General features: G+C 34.7%; 1 protein-coding gene across 1 annotated transcript in view; it reads right to left on the bottom strand.

The window, feature by feature from the left end:
• The window catches only part of KLHL1 (kelch like family member 1), a 393,181-nt gene that overhangs the window by 142,538 nt on the left and 229,005 nt on the right, over window positions 1-21,638 (bottom strand). Inside the window, exon 5 of the mRNA XM_045080638.1 lies at window positions 14,296-14,508. Coding sequence (XP_044936573.1) covers window positions 14,296-14,508 — 213 coding nt within the window. The remainder of the gene's footprint in view (window positions 1-14,295; window positions 14,509-21,638) is intronic.

Below are 21,638 nucleotides of genomic sequence, written 5' to 3'. Positions count from 1 at the left end.
AGGCATACTTTGCTTTATTATACTTTGTGTATATTGCGTTTGTTACAAATTAAAGATTTAGGACTTCACTGGAGGAAGTAACTGAGGATATGGGAGAAACAGAAAGAGAACTAGAATTAGAAATAGAGAATGAAGATGTGACTGTATTTCTGAAACCTCAGGATAAAATTTGAATGGGTGATGTGTTGCTTCTTACAGATGAGCAAAGAAAGTGATTTATTGAGATGAAATCTACTGGTGAATACTGTTAAAACAAAGAATTTAGAATATTAATTTATGAACTTCATTGATGAAGCAGTAGCAGGGTTTGTGAGGATTGATGTAAATGTTGAAGAAAGTTCTACTGTCGGTAAAATGCTATCAGACAGCATTGCAGCATTGCTTGCTACAAAGAAATTATTAGTGAAAACAAAAGTCAGTCAATACAATAAACTTCATTGCTGTCTTTTTTTGAGGAATTGCCATAGCCCCCCCAGCCTTCAACAACTACCACACTGATCAGTCAGCAGCCATCAACATAGAAGCAAGACACTCCACCATCAAAAAGATCTTGATTCGGGAAGCCTGGGTGGCTCAGTGGGTTTTGCCGCTGCCTTCGGCTCAGGTCATGATCTCAGGGTCCTGGGATCGAGTCCCGCATCAGGCTCTCTGCTCAGCAGGGAGCCTGCTTCCCTCTCTCTCTCTGCCTGCCTCTCCATCTACTTGTGATTTCTCTCTGTCAAATAAATAAATAAAATCTTTAAAAAAAAAAAAAAGATCTTGATTCACTGTAAGTTCAGATGAAGGTTAGCATTTTTTAGCAAAAAAAGTATTTTTAAATTAAGGTACATACTTTTGGGGGCACCTGGGTAGCTCAGTGGGTTAAAGCCTCTTTCTTTGGCTCCAGTCATGATCCCAGGGTCCTGGGATTGAGCCCCACATCAGGTTCTCTGCTCAGCAGGGAGCCTGCTCCGCCCCCCCCTCTGCCTATCTCTCTGCCTACTCGAGATCTCTGTCTGTCAAATAAATAAATAAAATCTTTAAAAAAAGGTACATACTTTTTTTTAAAGACATAATGTTATTGCACACTTAGTGGACTACAGTGCAAAGTAAACAACTTTTATATGCACTGGGAAATCAAAAAATTCACTGGACTTACTTTATTAGTTGATCTTTACCTTATTGAGATGGTCTGGAACAAAAATCACAATATTTTTGAGGTATGCCTTGGAAACCTGCTATTTCTATATTTTTTGGAGTTTTTTTTTAACTTCATACGTTCTAATTATTCCTTACTCCAAAACCTTCTTATAGTTATTGATTCTTTATACAAACTTTCCATTTTTAAAATTTCACTTGTGTTTTTGTTTCTCTTCATTGGCTTCTGGCTGATAAACCCAGTCACCTACTGGCAATTTTTTTTTTTTCGTTGTTTTTGTTCAGTTTTGCAGTTTTAAAGATTCTATGTATTTAAATTTCATTCTCCCCATATTTGCTTAGCTCTATTCTACAGAAACTTATTTTATCAAAGTTAGCAATGACTTTCTTATTCTTAAATTCAAAAGTCAATTATCGGGCATCATTCTATTTGACCTCTCAGCAGCATTTGATACAGCTGATCAGTAAGTCCTCTCTGATGGTTTACTCCCTGAAATCTCTGTACAGCAAGCTCTCTTGGCTTTTATTCTTTTTGGCTGTGTCTTGATTTCAGTTCTAGGTTCTTTCTTTTTATCTCTAATTTGATAAGGTTTCAATGCCCAGAACATCATTCTTCTTCATTCTCTTTCTGTATTTGTGTATACTGACTTCTTTGGTGATACCATATCACATCATGGCTTTAAATTATATCTATATGTCAACAGTTTCCTAATTTATATCTCCTGCCATACCTCCACGACACCTGAATGATGCATTCAACTGCCCACCCAACCTCTCCACTTAAAGACTTCAAAGAAATCTTTAAGTCAATGTTCCATAGTATCCTTCCTCAACTGGGACTCAAGCCAAAAAACCTGGAATCATCTCTGATTCCCCTCTTATCTCGTATGACTGTACTTTAAAATATAATTAGAATGGAAACACTTCTCAGTGTCTTTATTGTTACTACCATATTACTGTTATTTGATTTCTCAAATATCTCACCTCTGCTACTGCTATCATCTTCTAACTGATTTCCATTTTCTAGTCTTGTTACCCTGCAGTATACTCTCAACACAGCAACTAGAGATTCCATTTAATTGTGTACATCAGATCAAGCTCTCCTCTGCTCAAAACTCTGCAATGGCTTCCATTACACTCCGAGGAAGTACCAAAGTCATTAAAATTGCTTACAAGCCATTCAATGGTTTATATCCTCACCTTCTCTAAATTTTTCCAACAACTTACCCCCTGGATCATTCTGCTTCACCCACACAGACTTCCCTACTTTTCCTCAAAGAATAACAAGGAAAAATATTTTATAAAAATAGCAGTGTTGATAAGGGATGTAGGAACTTACATATTTGATCTATATCCTAAGTAAATAATATATCAAAATAACTTTATTATTGGATCAAGATAAATTTCCTCTACTATAGCTTTACCTATGAGATATGCCCAAAGATTAAGAGTATTCTGCAGTCTAAGGATTCTACTTTAATCTCTAGATTTCATCTCTATAAACTTCAGTTACTAAAATATTAAAGTAGCTTTATGAGTTAATTGAGTTCCCTAAATCCTAAATTAAAATCACTGGAAATGGTTCAATGATTTAAGTAGCTTTTACTTCATTACAAACATTCCACAACTTTTGTTAGTCCTCTTACAAATTATTATATCCTTTAATTTTATCATTGTTATATAAAATAGGCATGAATAAAAAATGAAATTCTTCTTTAATGTTTAATTGAGAAAAATAATTGTTTCTGCACTGTGTGGCCTCTTGGTAAATGTTATGTATATTATTTAATATGTGCAAAAATGCTTATGAACTAACTTAAGTTCAGGGTTTTTTTTTTTCATGAAATGGACTTTGTTTTCTTATTTATTATGCTAACAGTGAAAATGGAACTTTTTTTTCTTGTAGCTAAGTTATTTTTTAAACATTTCATTGAATTAGAGGAATTCTGATGAATTTATGTTCTATGAATATACCTAGTAAAGCAAAGAGATGAGACAGTATATCCTGTTTACTTTGCCTTTCCATTGTCCATTTGATAAGGAATTTTAGTAAAGTCCAAATCAATGTGCTCTTTATTACTGTGTTCCTAGTAACCACTGTTAGCTCCATCATAACACACTATTGTAGGTTTCTCTCTCATTCCAGGTAAATCATATATCAGCAGGTGGTAAAATGAAGCTCAAATTCCTAAGACCTAGAATAAACCTTTCATTTGTTGATTTGACAAGTACTTTTTGACTATCAATTATACCAAGAACTTTGTGGACAAGGACTTCAAGTCTGGTTTTCTGAAAATATATAGAATAGAAACAGACTAAAACCAAACAAGAAAATAGTAGGTGAATGTTAAGAACAGGACCTATTGGATGTGGCATATGATTAAGTAGAAAGAATAAGCCATGCCATGATAAAGGTGAACATATTCTAGGCAGTAGAGGACCAGAGAAAGCATATGGTGGACAGTTCATCCGAGCAGGTAGGAATGTGTTATCAATGGCATTCTACAGAATCGTCAAGGTATAATAATATTAAAAGCAGACTGACCTTCAGCCATTTTTTTTAATCTTTTATTTTTTATAAACATATATTTTTATCCCCAGGGGTACAGGTCTGTGAATCACCAGGTTTACACACTTCACAACACTCACCAAAGCACATACCCTCCCCAATGTCCATAATCCCACCCCCTTCTCCCAAACCCCCTCCCCCCAGCAACCCTCAGTTTGTTTTGTGAGATTAAGAGTCACTTATGGTTTGTGTCCCTCCCAATCCCATCTTGTTTCATTTATTCTTCTCCTACCCACTTAAGCCCCCATGTTGCATCACCATTTCCTCATATCAGGGAAATCATATGATACACAATGGAATACTATGCAGCCATCAAAAGAAATGAAATCTTGCCATTTGCGACAACATGGATGGAACTAGAGCGTATCATGCTTAGCGAAATAAGTCAAGCAGAGAAAGACAACCTTCAGCCATTTTATTATTGTCTTTAATTATCTATAAACAACACCTCCCTTCCATTGCTTATACCTGAGAAGGCTATTCCTGTCACCACCATCCTCTTCCACTGGCAGGCCATGATTCTAGCGCCCAGAACTGGCTAGTTCAAATATGCTATAGAAGAAATAAACCTAACTTGTGCAAGAAACAGAAAGAATATCACCGCACCTAGAGAATACTAAGTGCTGGGAGGCAATTAGGTCAGGGAAATAGTCATCAGTTTCTGATACACACCTTGTAGGACAGGGATATAGGATTTTTTCTTAGGGTATAACTCTTAAGTTTGAAATTAATTCATTCATACTTCAAAAGTTCCATCTCATTGCTAGTTAGAAATTATTGCTATAGTTAAATATAAAAGTTAATATAACAGGTAGGAGGCTATTCCAATAGTGCAGAAGAGAGATGGTGGTAGGTTATTATTATTTTTTTTAAGATTTTATTTATTTATTTGACAGATCACAAGTAGGCAGAGAGGCAGGCAAAGAGAGAGGGGGAAGCTGGCTCCCTGCTGAGCAGAGAGCCCGATGTGGGGCTCGATTCCAGGACCCTGGGATCATGAACTGATCTGAAGGCAGAGGCTTTAACCTACTGAGCCACCCAGGTGCCCCCGGTGGTGGGTTATTTTAGGATGGGGCTGTAGAAAGGCTGAGGAAAAAGAAAGAAAGGGGAAAAAAAAAAAGAAGAACAGATTTAAGATCTAGTTTAGAATACAGCAAAAAGAACTTCCTCAGAAATTGAATATTAAATGCAGTGCAATGTAGAGAATTAAAAGTGATTTTAGAATTTAGGTATGAACAACTAGATGGTTCATCGTGTTATTTATGAAGAATGGGGGTTATGGAGGAAGTCTTGGGACTTTGAAATCTTTCATTTTGACCATGTGAAGTTTTGAATGACCATTGGATATCTAATTAGAGGTGTCAAACTGTTAACTGGGCATGTGCATCTATCTCTCAAGAAGAGGTTAGCTAAAGCTATAAATTTAGAAGTTATAATTGGCTATATAGTATTTAAAAGTATAGAAGAATGTTATTCTTTATGGAGGAAATATGGTGTCCTAGGGCACTGCAATATATATCCGAGTAGAAAAAATTAGTAATGACAATTGAGTAAGAGTGGCCAGATCAATTTTGTCAAAGCTGCTGGGAAGCCAAGTAAGATGAAAACAAATGAGATGGGGAAAGATGGGAAGAAGTGACAGCATGGAGGTTTTGGGTGATTTTGAAGAGTTCCAACGACTGATTACAGTGCACTGATGAGAGTGATGATGATTATTAAATATATTTATTAACTGTAAATAATAGCTACATGTTTTGCTAGAAACGGAAACAGAATTGGAACGGTTGGTAGGAATATGAGTTTTGTTTTACTATGTTTGGAACAATAAATCTTTGCAAGTTAATTAGAACGATCCAATATGGAACAAATTGGTAATATAATACATAGAAGGGTCACCAATGTAGAGAAATTCCAGTGACAAGACTGATGGGATACAAACCACAAGCAGTGGGCTCAGCCCTTGACAAAAGCAGAGATATTATAGCACTGTGGCAAAAAGTAAAGGCTTTCAGATTAGGTTCCAACTTCTCTGCTCTCTTTACCGAAGACAGTAATGTTTTTGTATGTATGTATGTATGAGTTTGTGCTTGTGTGTGTCATTTTTCACATTATACCTCACTGACAATAACTGTTGAAGTAAAAAGCTTTTATATTTTCTTAATGTAACTTGAACTGTGAATGTCATCATAATTTAAGTGATCATGAAACTAAATTGTATTAAAGATAAATCTGTAAGAGTTTAGAAACATGTATTATCTGTGCATTTCTGTTTTAAAGACACTGTTTCTCAAGTTTTTTTTTAGAGAAGAATAACATTATTACACACTTTTAAAAGCTATTATAGTCTAGTTTTGTGAAGAAGGCTGTTTCTTTGATGATGCCTGGTGTCAACATTAATTAATCAGACAGCAAGCAGATCAGAGAGGAAGAAAAAGGACAAAAACAAATTAAAAAGTAACAAAGACCACTAATAGACTGTGTTAGTGTTTGATTAATATTTGCCTTACTCAGTTGTAAGAGTTGAAAGGTTTTAAAAATAAGATTTATAATACACTAAATAGTGAACATTAATACTGACAAACATGGAAAATTATACAATTTACCGATGCTTGCCGATACTTGGAGAAGTAAAACCAAACAAAACATAAATTACTCAGGAGTATAATCTACTTTGTAGATTTTACAGTGTGATTTATGAATGCTCTTTTTATATTGATTTGTTCTCTGTCATTTTGGTTGCTTTTCATTAGTGTTTTTAGTTGTGACTATAGTTTTTATGGACAGAAGAGTCTATGTCACTGGTATCTGATCAACTATCACATTTTCAATGGAGTAAAAAATGTTGATAACATCTCTCTTCTCGTGTTGCTGTTATTACATAAAGAATCTTTTGGGGCGCCTGGGTGGCTCAATGGGTTAAGCTTCTGCCTTCGGCTCATTCGGTCATTATCTCGGGGTCCTGGGATCGAGTCCTGCATCGGGCTTTCTACTCAAAAGGGAGCCTGCTGCCTCCTCTCTCTCTCTGCCTACTTGTGATCTCTCTCTTTGTCAAATAAATAAACAAAATCTTAAAAAAAAAATTTTGGGATAAATTACAGCTTTACATAAAAATAATTTATGCTTCTAAACTAGAGGTAGTATCTGTTCCCTTAAGTTAAAATATTGAGTTTCCTTGTTATTTTATTATTTTTTATTATTAAACTATATGCCTCTAAGCTTAGGAAATAATTTGTTATTCAATTGCAAATTTTTTCCTTTTACATTTTGATACAGATAATAAATGTTTATGCACATAAACACACACACCGTTACATATTGCTTTTAAGAGTCAGTAGGCATTCTGGTTTGCAAGATCTGAGAAATCTTTATCCTTGTCATCTCAAAAGAGATGATACCAATTTCAAGATAGGAAGCAAAGTTTATTTGTATATCTCTAACATTCTAAATAATCTCTATGATAAAACTGTATTTTCCTAAAGACCTTTTGGCTTGACTAGATATAGAATTGCATTCCCTTGATTTTTTGAATAGCATGCTTCAACTTTCCAAAACAATCATTAGAAAAGAACCTACCAAAAGTTAGGTGGTCATGTGTCCTTTTAAAATATGTGTATAATAAATATATATTTATGTACATATTACAAGGATACATCTTGTAAACTAGTTAAAACCAGTGGAAATGATAGTTACATAATGTTTATTTATATGTTTATATGTTTACATGTTTATTGCATACCCACATATTCTTTTGTTGCATCTTTGTAAGAGAAAATAGAGAAAAATGAGTATATCAGATTGGTTAACTTACTTGTGTGTGTGTGTGTTTATATAATCACTCACTCTCTAAAATGAAATTTCCATAATTTTTTCCAGTTCTGTTGAAATTTTTAAACCTCTGGTATTCAAGAAAAAACACAGAAACTATTATGAAAAATCCTATTCCTCACTAATTTAAAAAGATAATAGAAGTCATTCACTATTTCTTAGACTATAACTCAATTATATATTTCTTTCATTTTGCTTTTTCCTCTGGTCTTTTCTGCAGCAAAGCCAACTGAATTTATTTCATCATTAGCTGTTATATTTCAATACAAGATAAAATAGACATTTCACTTCTGAGTCACTTTATGTCTCTTCTTTTATTCTTTTCTGAAGCTCATTTTGTCTACCACTTGTCTCAACTGAAATCCATACTGTCCACCAAAATTTATATCCTCATATTTTTCTGCACCAAATTCCCACGATGTATACATTATAATAACATACATCATTATATAAATAATATATGATATAATAAACAATATATAAATGATAAAATATTATATATAATATACATATTATATACAATATATATTTTATCTATAATTTATATATAATATATAGTTTATTTAATATAAATAATAAATATATAGGAAAATATATAAATAGTAAATAATAAAGAGTATCAGAATGGATTTTTTTTCTTGTAAATTTAAGAAATAACTAAACACAGATACACATGATGGGTCTAGTAATGAAAAAAAAAACCAGATATGAGAATGCAGATTATAATAAATGATTAACTGAAATCCACTTAAGTCAAGTTGGTCAACTGGCCGTGAGTATAAGACTGTTACTGTAATCTAGATTTATTCTTTGACAATAATTACTTTTTTAACATGTTTTCTTTGTTGATGAAATCTCCATCATTGTATTTATTTTTACTTTTTTTAAGCTCTGGAAATTGTTCTATGCATTTACTAAATAGAAACTAGAAGCTCACAGCTGTAAAACTACTTACAGTTATTTAATTTAACTCTATCCTAGAAGCATTTTTTTTCTGTATTTTTTAATTTATTGTTTTAAGCATCTCTAAATCTCATCGTTTTTACTCTTGTTCTGGTCAGTACTTGTTAGGTTTTGCTTGACAACATTATAAGCTGCTCACAAAAGGTCTTCCAGATATTGTTCTGTCACTTAACCCGAAACCCATCATTTACTTCTACAGGAATTATCTTACAAAAACACAAGCCAAATTCTCTCAAGTGTCCTTCAAAAATTAGCCTATGTACTCTTTCCTTTTGAAAATAAATTCTTACCTCACTAGAAAAATGAAGACTCTTCTCCTTTTAAATATTGTTAGTACTTTAAAATATAATATCACATTTTATATAATTATTAAATATTAAGGATATAAACATGTAAACATTATGTAAAGAAAGAGAGAGGGAGAGCGAATGCATGCACACAAGCAATATATATTAGGGTCAAACCTATATATAATGGCTCCAGGGTTAAGAAAAAAGTGTTTCCTGATCCTCATAATAGCTTTTCTTAAGGAATAGAAGATGCTTAGCCACTTTGAAAGTTCACATAAAAAGCTGGAGAATCTTAGATTTGATTAAACTCTTTTTTAGCTCTGGTGGGACATTGAGTTAAATCTGAAGAAGAGACTGCTCTCATTGCCCTTCAGTGGAATAAGAACCACATTAATGTTAGATACATCAAGAGTGCAATCTGAGCGCTACAACTTAATAGGAAGATGGCTACTGTGCCGATTCTCAATTTATTCATTTGTCCAATTGAAAATAATAATATTTACTACATAAGAATATAGAAATTAAATGAAATAAAGTATGCTTGGTATCTAAAGAAAGAAATAAAAAAATATTTCCTATTGCCCTATTCTTACTATGTCTTTTTTTTTTTTACTGGAAGTTTCAAAATCTGGGTAGAAATATGTGGAAAATGCTTATAATAACATGTAATTCATTAGTACTAGTTAAGAAAGTGATAACCGCTCTTATATACAGAATATTTTATGAAAAGAAAATGTATTTTACTCTTTCTTCCCTGCATGTTTAATTTGAAAGTATAAAGTTATATTTTAATACCCCTAAATTGAGAAATAAGAAATAGAGAATAGACATATGCTGTACTTATGACTATTACATGCTGTAATAAGAATTAACAAAAGAGTCTTTTGCTAGTTAGTTACACCAAAAAATTATATCTTATTTTCCTAAAGTTAATGAATATTGTTTCACTAAGTAAGATGAAGCAGCTGAGTCAATAAGAATTAAAACTCCATTTGTAATGTGTAGCCTTAGTAACAAGTTAATAGGATGCACATGTCTGTTGTGATGGAATAGCATAGATGGATGTAGTGGTAAAAGCATCTCCCATTTTTGGTGACAGAAGAGTGGGGGAAGAGTGTATGAAGGAAAGGCATAGCATGAAAAGATTGAACCCTGGTCACATTCTTGGCCTCTTCAGTTATGTCTCCTAGCAATCATTCATGATTTTTTTTTTCCCCATGATGATTTTTGACTACTGGTTTAGCTTAAAGCTCCCCACTTTTCTTTTTGTTTAAATTCAATTAACCAATACATAATACATCATTAGCTTTTGGTATAGTGTTCAGTGATTCATTAGTTGCTTATAATAGCCAGTGTTCATCACATCACATGCCCTCCTTAATTCCCATCACCCAGTGACCCCATTTCCCCACCCACCTCCCTTTCCACAATCCTCAGTTTGTTTCCCGGAGTCAAGAGTCTCTCATGATTTATCTCCCGCACTGATTTCTTCCCATTCAGTTTTCCCTCCCTTCCCCTATGAGTCTTTGAGCTATTTCTCACAATTCACATAAGAGTGAAACCGTATGATAATTGTCTTTCTTTGACTGACTTATTTCACTTAGCATAATAGCTTCGTTTCCGTAGTGTAGTGGTTATCACGTTCGCCTCACTTAGCATAATACCCTCCACTTCCATCCATGTTGACATAAATGGTAGATAGTCATCCTTTCTGATGGCTAATATTCCATTGTATATACAGACCATGTTTTCTTTATCCATTCATCTGTTGAAGGACATCTGAGCTCCCCCCACAGCTGTCTATCATTGACATTGCTGTTATGAACATTGGGGTGCATGTGTCCCTTCTTTTTACTGCATCTGTATCTTTGGGGTAAATACCTAGTAGTCCAGTCACTAGGTTGTAGGGTAGCTCTATTTTTATCTTCTTGAGGAATATCCACACTGTTTTCAAGAACAGCCATACCAGCTTACATTCCCACCAACAGTGTAAGAAGGTTCCCCTTTCTCCACATCCTTATCATCATTCATTCTTTCCTGTCTTGTCAATTTTAGCCATTCTAATTGGTGTAAGGTGGTATCTCATTGTGGTTTTGACTTGTATTTCCCTGATGGTTAGTGATGTGGAGTGTTTTTCATGTGTCTGTTGGCCATTCGTATGTCTTTTTTTGAGAAGTGTCTGTTCAAGTCTGCCCATTTCTTTTTTTTTTTTTTAATTTATCTTCAGCATCACAGTATTCATTATTTTTTTCACCACACCCAGTGCTCCATGCAATCCATTCCCCCTATACTAACTACCACCTGTTACCCCATTTCTTAACTGGAATATCTGTTATTGTGTGTTGAGTCTGATAAGTCCTTTATAGATCTTGAATAGCAGCCCTTTATCTGTTTGTCATTTGTCATTTGCAAGTATCTTCTCCCATTCTGTAGGTTTCCTCTTAGTTTTATTGACTGTTTCCTTTGCCATGAGAAGATTTTTATCTTGATGAAGTCACAATAGTTCATTTCTTCTCATGTTTCCCTTGCCTTTAGAGATGTGTCCTGCAAGAAGTTGCTGAGGCCAAGGTTGAAGAGGTTACTGCCTGTGTTGTCCTCTAGGATTTTGATGGATTCCTGTCTCACATTGAGGTCTTTCATCCATTTTGAATTTATCTTTATGTATGGTGTAGGAGAATGGTCCAGTTTCAGTCTTCTGCATATGGCTGTCCAATTTTCCCAGCACCATTTATTGAAGAGACCATCTTTCTTTCCATTGGATAGACTTTCCTGCTTTGTCAAATTTTAGTTGATCATAGAGTTGAGGGTCCATTTCTGAAGTCTCTGTTCTTTTCCATTGGACTATGTGTCTGTTTTTGTGCTAGTACCATACTATCTTGATGATCATAGCTTTTTAATATAGCTTGAAGTCAGGCTTTGTGACTTCCCCTGGCTTTTTGGGATCTTTTCTGGTTCCATACAAATTTTAGGATTGTTTGTTCCAACTCTGAAAAATGTTGATGTTATTTTGATAGGGATTGCATTGAATAGGTAGATTTCTTTAGGCACTATACACATTGCGTTTGTTTTTTATTTATTTTATTTTTTAAAAACTTATTTATTTATTTATTTGACAGACAGAGACACAGCGAGAGAGGGAACACAAGCAGAGGGAGTGAGAGAGGTAGAAGCAGGCCTCTTCGCTGAACAGGAAGCCCAATTCAGGGCTTGATCCCAGGACCCTGGGAACATGACCTGAGCTGAAGGCAGATGCCCAACAACTGAGCCAGCCCGGTGCCCAGAATGCATATTTTTAACAATGTTTATTCTTCCAATCCATGAGCATGGAATGTTTTTCCAACTCTTTGTGTCTTCTTCAATTTTTCATAAGTGTTCTGTTGTTTCTAGAGTACAGATCCTTTACCTCTTTGATTAGGTTTATTCCTAGGTATCTTATGGTTTTTGGTGCAATTGTGAATGGGATTGATTCCTTAATTTCTCTTTCTTCAGTCATGTTGTTAGTGCATTGTTAGTGTACAGAAATGCAACTGACTTCTGTGCATTGATTTTCTATACTGCCACATTGCTGAATTGTTGCATGAGTTCTAGAAATTGTGGGGTGAAGTCCTAGCCTCAGCAATCAGACAACAAAAAGAAATAAAAGGCATTCAGTTTGTCAAAGAAGTCAAACTCTTACTCTCTGCAGATGACATAGTACTTTCTGTGGAAAACCTAAAAGCTCCCCACGTTTCAACAAACAGTTGGAGTGGGTAGGCAGTAGTCTAAGGTACCAATTGCCACAGCATCTATGAGTGGTTAATGGCTTTCTACCTGTTATTAGCTAATAGTGTTCACTGGCCATTTCTATCCTGGGAGAAAATCCCCAGGATAGAAAATCCCCAGGATATCCTTAGAGAAAGGATACCTGGCATTAAAACCTGGGATGGAAGATTTGGAAAAATTCAGGGCTTAGATTCACAATTTATTCTTTGTTTCGTTACCTAAATGCATTTCTCCTTCTTTTTAAGATCCTAGTGTTAAGATAAGCTCATATAATTTGCTTAAGCAGGAGTTCCATAAAATTTTCTCCTCTGTTTTTACTACTTTATTCATTTCAGCAGCCAAGTGAAACAGAATTATTCCTTTATTTATAAAACTTCATTTGTTTTCCCAATTTTGGTAGTTGTTTTTTTGTTTTTTTTACTTTCCAATCTTAATATATGACCATAATTTTCACTTCACTTATTAACGTGCCCTTGTCTGTCATTCTTTCCCAATGTCATAATTCTCTATCTAACACTCTTAGTAATATATGGATTAGTGAAAGTGTTGATGGAAGTACGGAGCCAAATGATGAATCAGGTGAATACTAGAGGTCCCTCACATCCCCCAGACAAAGTGTATATACAATTTTACCTACCATTTCTGAGGTAGGAATAGCCTTCAGGCTTATTTCTAGATGATCTTAGAAGGCAGAAACCCCAGATTAACATTGCTGTGCATAGACAATTTTGCAACATCACAACTTACAGACATAATGAATCAGAGAAAAATAGTTACTCTTATTCTTACAAGCTGAATGAACTTGTTCTTACCAGTTCACCTGTCCTACATAATTCATCAGTAAAATGAGGGGGTTGGTACACTTGGTGTCTGGATTCTCCTTAGCTTCAGTTATTAAAGATTCCATAATTCCAACTGCTAAATGCTTTAACTCCATAACTGTGTATGATTCAGTAATATGTGTTATCTGTTTATTGAGGGTAGAAATCCTATGTATTGAGTGTTAAAATGTAAACCAAGGATGTGTTTTCATCAGAGAATGATTGTATTATTGCATCATAAGATATAAAGGTAGAAATGGAGGGATAAATAGATAAACAGATTATGATAGATAGATAAATGATAGATAGATAGATGATAAATCCATTGATCTCCAAAATGGGGAAGCAGGGAATTAATTATAATGTTTTAAAAATCTTCTAGATACTGTAATGAGATTAAGTACTTAGCATGTATTGTCTCATCTGATCCTCACAAAAGTTTTGTGTGGTAGTACAATTTCATTTTATGGATGAGGAAATCGGATATCAGAGAAATTCAGTGGCATTCGCATAGTCATATGAGCATGAGTCAATATATGGCAGAGATGAGCTTCAGACCCATCACCCATCATTTTCCATCACCAAATTTTCCTAAAAAGAGTATTGGATTAGAAGAAAAACCAAAAATGTGAAAAGGAAAAATAAATGGCTTATGATACCACTTTTTTATAAAGAATTAAACAATTATAAGAAAATGGTAACAGAGAGGCATAAAACTTAGGGACTTTCTACTTTCAAGTCAGTGTGCCTGTGCATGTGTGTATACCATAATATGTATCAATTGAATGTTACTATTTTACCAAATGCTTTATGGGTATTATTATTTTTATTTTAAATTGTTGTTAGTTTTATTTACATTTTGATGTTACTTTTAATATAGGATTTTTCAATACAGAGTAGCTGTTAACACAGCATCCCATGCAATTACCTGTGGTGGAAGCAGTGGCAGTCTTATAAAGGCAAGAAGCATACTCAAGTCATTGCATCGCCTCTGCATATCATACTTGACCCACATCATTAATGCATGGAAGATAGTTTCTTCATCAGGAACATTTACATCATCGCTGGCCAGGAGTTTATGGAGCTCCTCAGCTGGAAGCAGTAAAAACTCTTGATTTCTCATAACTTCCATTATGTTTTCCTGCAGGGAGAAAACATCTTGGCATAAATTTGGCTTCACTTTGATTTAGCTGGGAAAGCATCTCAGAAAGAAATGAGAAAAGTCGTCAATAACCTTTGTTCTCATTAGAACATAATCCTTGAGACTTAATCCTTCAGAAACCAGAAGCTGTTAAAATGAAAGCATTGTAATTGTAATTGAAGTGTAAATGTATCAGAGACAGCACAGATCTTGTAATAACTGGAGGATTATAACGTTGAGCTTTATGATGCAGGCAGAATGTACTCAGTGATTAAATGTTCAAGTTTCAAGTGGACTGCTATGTAAGATTTGGTGACTGTGAAGAGAATAGAATTTCAAAATTTTTAAAGCTAGACTACATATACATGAATCCTACAAGAAAGTAGGAACGAAATTACATAGGGAGTAAGTAACACTATAAGATGCACCATTGTTTATTTAGAAGGGAAAACAACAGGACAGATAGATCTTAGAAGTCCCAAAAGCATATATGTTCCACCCTTTTATTACCTCTCATACGTCCCTCCTCTCATGACAATTTCTCTGGCTTAATTTAGATCCCCACTTATTTTCTTCCAGATTGCTGCCATAACCTTCTAATTACTCTGCCTGACTCTATTCTTAGCCTGTTTACTATATTCTCTGTAATCATGGTGAAATGATAGTTCTACAAATAAATTTCAGGGCATTCCTCTGAAGTTTTTGCTTGGTTTGGTTTGGTCTCCTTTTGTCTTTTGGTTCAGATCTCTTGGTTAAGTACACTAATTCATCATGATCTGACCTCTTCCTTAGTTGAAGACCACAGTTCTTAACTTTTCTTGTGTTCTTGTCACCATTACTTTTTCAGTTTGCCATCCTGTTTAACATGTACCCCCTCACTCATCTGTTGCTTAAAATAACTTTTTTTAAAAAAAGATTTTATTTATTTATTTGACAGAGAGGGAGACAGAGAGAGAGGGAACACAAGCAGCGGGGAGGTGGGCACTGCTGGTGAGAGAGGGAGAAGCAGGTTTCCTACTGAGCAGGGAGCCCAATGTGGGGCTCAATTCCAGGACCATGGGATCATGACCCCAGCCGAAGGAAGACACTTAACAACTGAGCCACCCAGGTGCCCCAAAAATGACTTTTATGCACTTTGTTTTCCTAATTTCTGCCATTTTCCAAGATTCAATTCAAAAGCTACTTGTTACAGATGGAACTCTTGAGTCCTGTTCAGTCATGTTGGATCTGGCTATGCCACCCACCATGTGTGCACAGTGCATGGTACTTAGTATCTCTGAGACAGCAGTTACCAAACTGTGGCCTCATCTTCAGCACCTTAGGGGTGTTATCACCAACTTTAAGCTTCTTGATACAAATTCACCTTGACAATTAACCTTGCATATCTAGATCCTGGCACATAGCAGGTGAACAGTACGTATTTATTGAATAGATGTGTTGGTGATCTTTGAGGAGAAAAATAAAATTTTAGAAATAGTACACAACAGGGAAGCATTTTTCAAACAGAATTTTAAAATGACTTGTCAAAGACCTTCTCAAAGACCTTCTTACATGCTAGCAGAGAGGCTTTGGTGGCAGATACTGCCTCTAAGTGGTTAGAGAAGACAGTGATCTGACTGGCTGCCTCTTTTATTCCACCTCCTCCCAGGTCTCATTTCCAAGGAAGACAGAGGTAAGGTTTCTCAGATCATTGATTTAAAGGCACAGTTGTGGTAGAAATCCCAATACAGGCCTATTGTAGGAAAAAACCTGAAACAGATGGGACTAGATTTTTTTCCCAGAAGGCATGATGACTACGCTACTAAGCTAACCCTGGGTAGAAGAATCAGCCAGTGGCTGTTAATCTCTATGTCAGAGCAGATCCAAACCTATTTTCTAAAAGAGACCTAACCCACCTTTTGAGTATATCCTTGGAACTGAACCCAAGGCTTGAGGTGCTTTCAGCTGTCACAAAAGAATGTCTACTTTTACTTTTGTTATGGTCCTTTGTTCTATTTAATTACATTTGATTGACATCCTAGAATAGCTGATTTCCTGGAAATTTTTATCCCTTGTGTTTCCTCTGTGCCTAATACAAGTACTATGCACATTATAGTTGTCCAATATCTATTTAGCGAATTAACCGATTGAGTGTTCTGAGATGTGGCGCCACCAAGTTTGTCTAAAAGACTCTAGTAAGACAAAGATGTTTCTCAAGAATCTTTGAAAGATTTCTTGCCTATCCGGTTTTCCAGTTACTGAAAAATCTATGCCTCTATTAAAGCACACACAGAATTGAAGAGCTAAAGCATAGTACGGGGTACCATAAAAAAAATCAGGTCTATGAAACTCTTAGTGGTGTCTATCAAAGATATTGTTTAAGGCATATTTCATTATATTTTACAGTTGCCTCTTTATGATGACCCTTGGGAGAAATTTCTTGCAGGTTTTAGTAGCAAGAATAATTGCACTTCTCCTGAGTAAATTGGTTTGCATTTATCATGGATGTTGTAAATTATGAAATTGATCAGATATCTCTTTTTATTTGGCCTCTAGAAAACTTAACATTGAATTGAAATCTATCTGTTAGGAAGGCTATAGTCTTTTATAGTTTCATTTCTTTTTCAGAAACCTCCAATAATAGTTTCATTTAATATCACTACAGCAGATTATATATTTTTCTTTTATCCTTGCATCTGATTTAGGATGTATTCTTATAATTTTATATCTTTGCTAGCCATACTACATTTTTGGGAATAAGTCACATGGTTTGGAAAAATGGCTATAAATAAACTGGACATTACGAGCTAATATCAGATATTATTGAATCTCTCATACTGTTTCACATATTATGTTGTTTATTATTTTTTCTGTATGTACTTTAGAGTTCTAAAGTTCTCTTTGCTCTTTTTTGTTTTCTCCATCAGTTCTCCTTTTCATGATACCCTGCCTAACATTTTCCCATTTTCTGCAACCTAGCTTCTGGAAATTGTTTTAATTTCATTATGTTTGATTCACTAAAGAAAAAATATAAATTCACATGAGTTTCCTTAACCCTGCTTGTGCACCTCAGAGAACTCTTTGTGTGAGAACAAGTAGGGAGAGGCATCAAAATTCCTTGGCCTATTACCTTTTGTACAATAACTTTAAATTTATTCAATAACTCATTCTATATAGATTTCCCGAACACCTAACATATGGGCCTGGATAATTGTAGTGAGGAGAACAAAATGGATTTGCATCAAAAGCTTACCATACATAGGACACCTATAAAATGTGCAGTGCTTAGAAAATGACTTGTCAAGTCTAGAAAAGCCAGTTTTTCAAATGGACCTAGAATATTAGGTAGGAGAGTAAATTAGAAAACAGGAAATGGAAAGATATAGTATTACAACTAGGGAAAAGCATATAAGCAAAGACATAATAACAGGTAATATAGTATAAAGTGCCATATTTGGTATGTCAGTTTGATTAAGAATGAGCACAGAAAAATTGTGAGAAATAATATTGACAGGGTGATTTAGACCATATAATGGAATAAATTTATTCTAAAACTTTGACAGTCTTTCCATTAAATGGGAATATATCTATACATATATCTTTTATACATAGATTGAAATATTTATTACAAAGGAAAATTTTAGCATCGAATTTAATTTGCCACTACCTAAGACACAGACAATCTTTATTAATTACAACAAGATTCAATTCTACTATCTATTTTTTCTACTTCATAATACTTTAAAAAATTCTGCTATCTAAAAAATTTTACAATTGTATTGTTGTCTTCCTCTTATCTTATTATTGGTAATATATCAATAATTTGAAATTCCAATAGAAGCTCATTTTTCTATGTCATTTTGAAAGTTAGCTAGCAATTCGTGGTCATATTGGTCAAGCAGGATATAAGTGAATCCTTTCAATGATCAGATTTTAGTTATTGATTCAATTTAAAATGTGGATATTTTGGTTTGTAATTATAGTAAAATATTTCATTAATGTTCAAATAACTTCAGCATAAGCTTTACAGTGTTTACTTCATTAATAGTTACTACAAATAGCATACATTATACACACCATTATGGTTGAAACAAAGAAACTACTTTGCTATGAATGTCTACTGAATTAAAATCTGTTTTACCATGTTGCACTTTGTGACCAGAGGTCAGTTAGAAGAACCTCCAACAAGAAGGAGAAGGAGAAAGAGAAGGAGGAGAAAAACCTCCTCATCACTGCTTTCAATATTATGTTGGGAATGTTAATTCTTTGCCAGACTACCACAGAATCTCTGGCTTGATTCCAAATCACCAGAGGCTATGAGATTCATTTAATTGCCCCTTTAAAGTTATTGGTTAGAAAGATATATTCTTAGGAGGCTCATACTATCAAATAAATGGAAAACTAAAAGGTAATCCCGAGAATTGCCATACATCCTCTGATTGAGGCTCATTTTATAAGTATGAAAATGTAAAGTTTGGGTTTAAAGTCTGAATTATAAAACTATAATTCCTTGCATCCTTTGCAAGGAAATTTTTTTGAGAATTTCTGGTATAGGCATGATTCTACTATTGTCAAGGACAAGACTGAAAAATGTGTACCTTAACTTCTGAAGCAGAAGTCACATCATGTACCAGATTGAGTAGTGTCTCCCAAAACTTCACATCCACTTGGAACTTCATAATGTGACCTTATTTGGAAACAGGATTATTGCAGATGTAATTAGTTAAGCTCAGTTAAGACCATTCTGGATTAGAGTGGGCCCTAATCTAATTACTGGTGTGCTAAAAGACAGAAACAGGGACACTATGATGAGAATACCATGTGAAGACAGAGGTGACAAAGGGAAGAAGTCCTTGTGAAAATAAAGATAAAACTCATGGTGCCACCAGCCAAGGAATGATGAGGATTGTTAAGAACCACCAGAAGTTGGAAAAGGCAAGGAAGGGTTCTTCCCTAGAACCATCAGAGAGAACGTGGCTCTGCTCACATCTTGATTTCAGAATTTTAGACTCTAGAACTATAAGAGAATAAATTTCTGTTGTTTTAAGCTACCTTAGTTTTTAATAACTTTGTTATTGCAGCCCCAGAAAACATAATAAGTATCATAAGAGAAATTAAAAAAAAATAGTTATGTTAAAAACTCTAATATAAGCCTAAGAAAGTATGATAATTAGTCCCTATGTCTTATTTTTTCTAAAGATCTTATTTACTTATTTGAGAGAGAGAGAGACAGAGACAGAGACGGAGATATGGAGAGAAAGCACAAGCTAGAAAGAGAGGGAGAAGCAAGTTCCCTGCTGAGCTGGGAGCCCAACATGGAGCTCTATTCCAGGATTATAGGATCATGACCTGAGTTTAAGTTAGATGCTTAACTGACTGAGCCACCCAGGCACTCCTAGTCCCAATCTTTTAAATTATAATTTCTAAGCTCTTTATTTTAGAGAATGATGCCTTTAAGAAATATTACATTTCCAATTATCCAAAGGAGTCTTGGGCTACTGTTAAGATCTGGATTGACTGATCAATGATATACATATATATCATCTATCATCTATATTCCTATGACTTTAGAATTTAAATTTTTTAAAAGTGTAGGGTGGGAAGAGATACCTCTTCCAGTTATCAAGGGCTTCTTGTATCAGCTACCTTAAAGTTGCTATATTGATATATTGGTGTCAAGACTAACCTTTTCCCAGGCTTTTGATTATTTGCCTTGTCTGAATTTTTATTTTTTTAAAGGATTTTATTTATTTATTTTCCAGAGAGAGAGAGAGATAACATGTAGGCAGAGAGGCAGGCAGAGAAAGGGGGAGGGAGAAGCAGGCTTCCCACTGAGCAGAGAGCCTGATGTGGGGCTTGATCCAGGACCCTGAGATCAGGGTCATGACCTGAGCTGAAGGCAGAGGCTTAACCCACTGAGCCACCCAGGCGCCCCTGAATTTTTAAGTTTTAATATCTGTGTTAAAGTTGCTGCCTGAACTCTTGAATACTACTTTAGAGTTCAAACGGAACAGAGACTCATTAGGAGAGAGTCACATCTTGTTATTTTATAGATGAAAATGTAGAGGTGGGGGGAGCTCATACATAGTCACAGTAAGTCTGGGATGAGGAATTCAGTCTCTTGTCCTATTACATTACCTAGACTATCTCCTTTGGTTAGGCTCCCCTTCTTGTTCTCCTTTGTTCATCTAGTTTAGATTTACTGTCTTACTTTGATCTATGGCACATGTATGCACCCTGATTCTTAAGTGTTCCCTTGAACCTGTTTCCACCTCTTTCTTGGTATATCTGAGTTCCATGATGTTGCATGGTGATTATGGAGAATCAACATATTACTACTGACTTGGAGAGTTGGTCAGGAATTAGATCCCAACCCTGCTACCCACTGGTGGTGTGATGAAGAAGTTGGATTCTTTGTAAATGGGATAAAAATAGTATCCACTGTAAAGCACTGTTGTGAGGATTAAATGTGAAGATTAAATTAATTTACTGTTCTTAAAGGATTGGATACTCAGCAAGTGTGACAGAGGCAATACTACTCTGCCTCTGAGCCTACCCTTTACTTAGCCTTATATTGTTAGATGTGTTGTCTACATTCACATTGCTCTGTCTTCCCTATTTTCTTTACTGATCATTTAGTCAACAAAACTTCATTGAGTATTTTTTTCACTATCCAGTATGTTCATAATACTAAAAAACACTGCGACTGAAAAAGAAGGTTCTGACTCCTAAGAAACATACTTTCTAATGAGAAGGAAATTACAATGTTAAAAGAGAAATATACACATTTTATGAGGAGGAGAGAAAAAAATGGGGGATTTAATGAAGTCAAAGGAATAAGAATGAAAGGTGAATAAAGGAGGCCCAGGGGGAGTTTGAATTAGGATATATACCGCTTTCCTCTCTGGAATAGCAATTCCCCAAACAAAGAAATATTTCTCATGGATTCGTAGTCCACAGAGCACCAAAGAAATGTTGCTGGCGTATGGTATAATTCTCATATCATTGGATACCAGGTTTAAAAACGAGAATTGCCATGGCCTCATATAATCTCAAATTGGAAACAATCTTTGAGGTTACTTAGTTTAATGTATGCTCCATATACTTTTCTGTATATTTTCAATGACGGGAGTATTTTCAAAGATGGGAGA

The sequence above is a fragment of the Mustela putorius genome, unplaced genomic scaffold (assembly GCF_011764305.1).
Source record: "Mustela putorius furo isolate JIRA1106 unplaced genomic scaffold, ASM1176430v1.1 tig00000480_pilon_pilon_pilon, whole genome shotgun sequence".
In the NCBI taxonomy this organism is placed as follows: Eukaryota; Metazoa; Chordata; class Mammalia; order Carnivora; family Mustelidae; genus Mustela; species Mustela putorius.
This window is presented reverse-complemented; position numbering and strand designations above follow the sequence as displayed.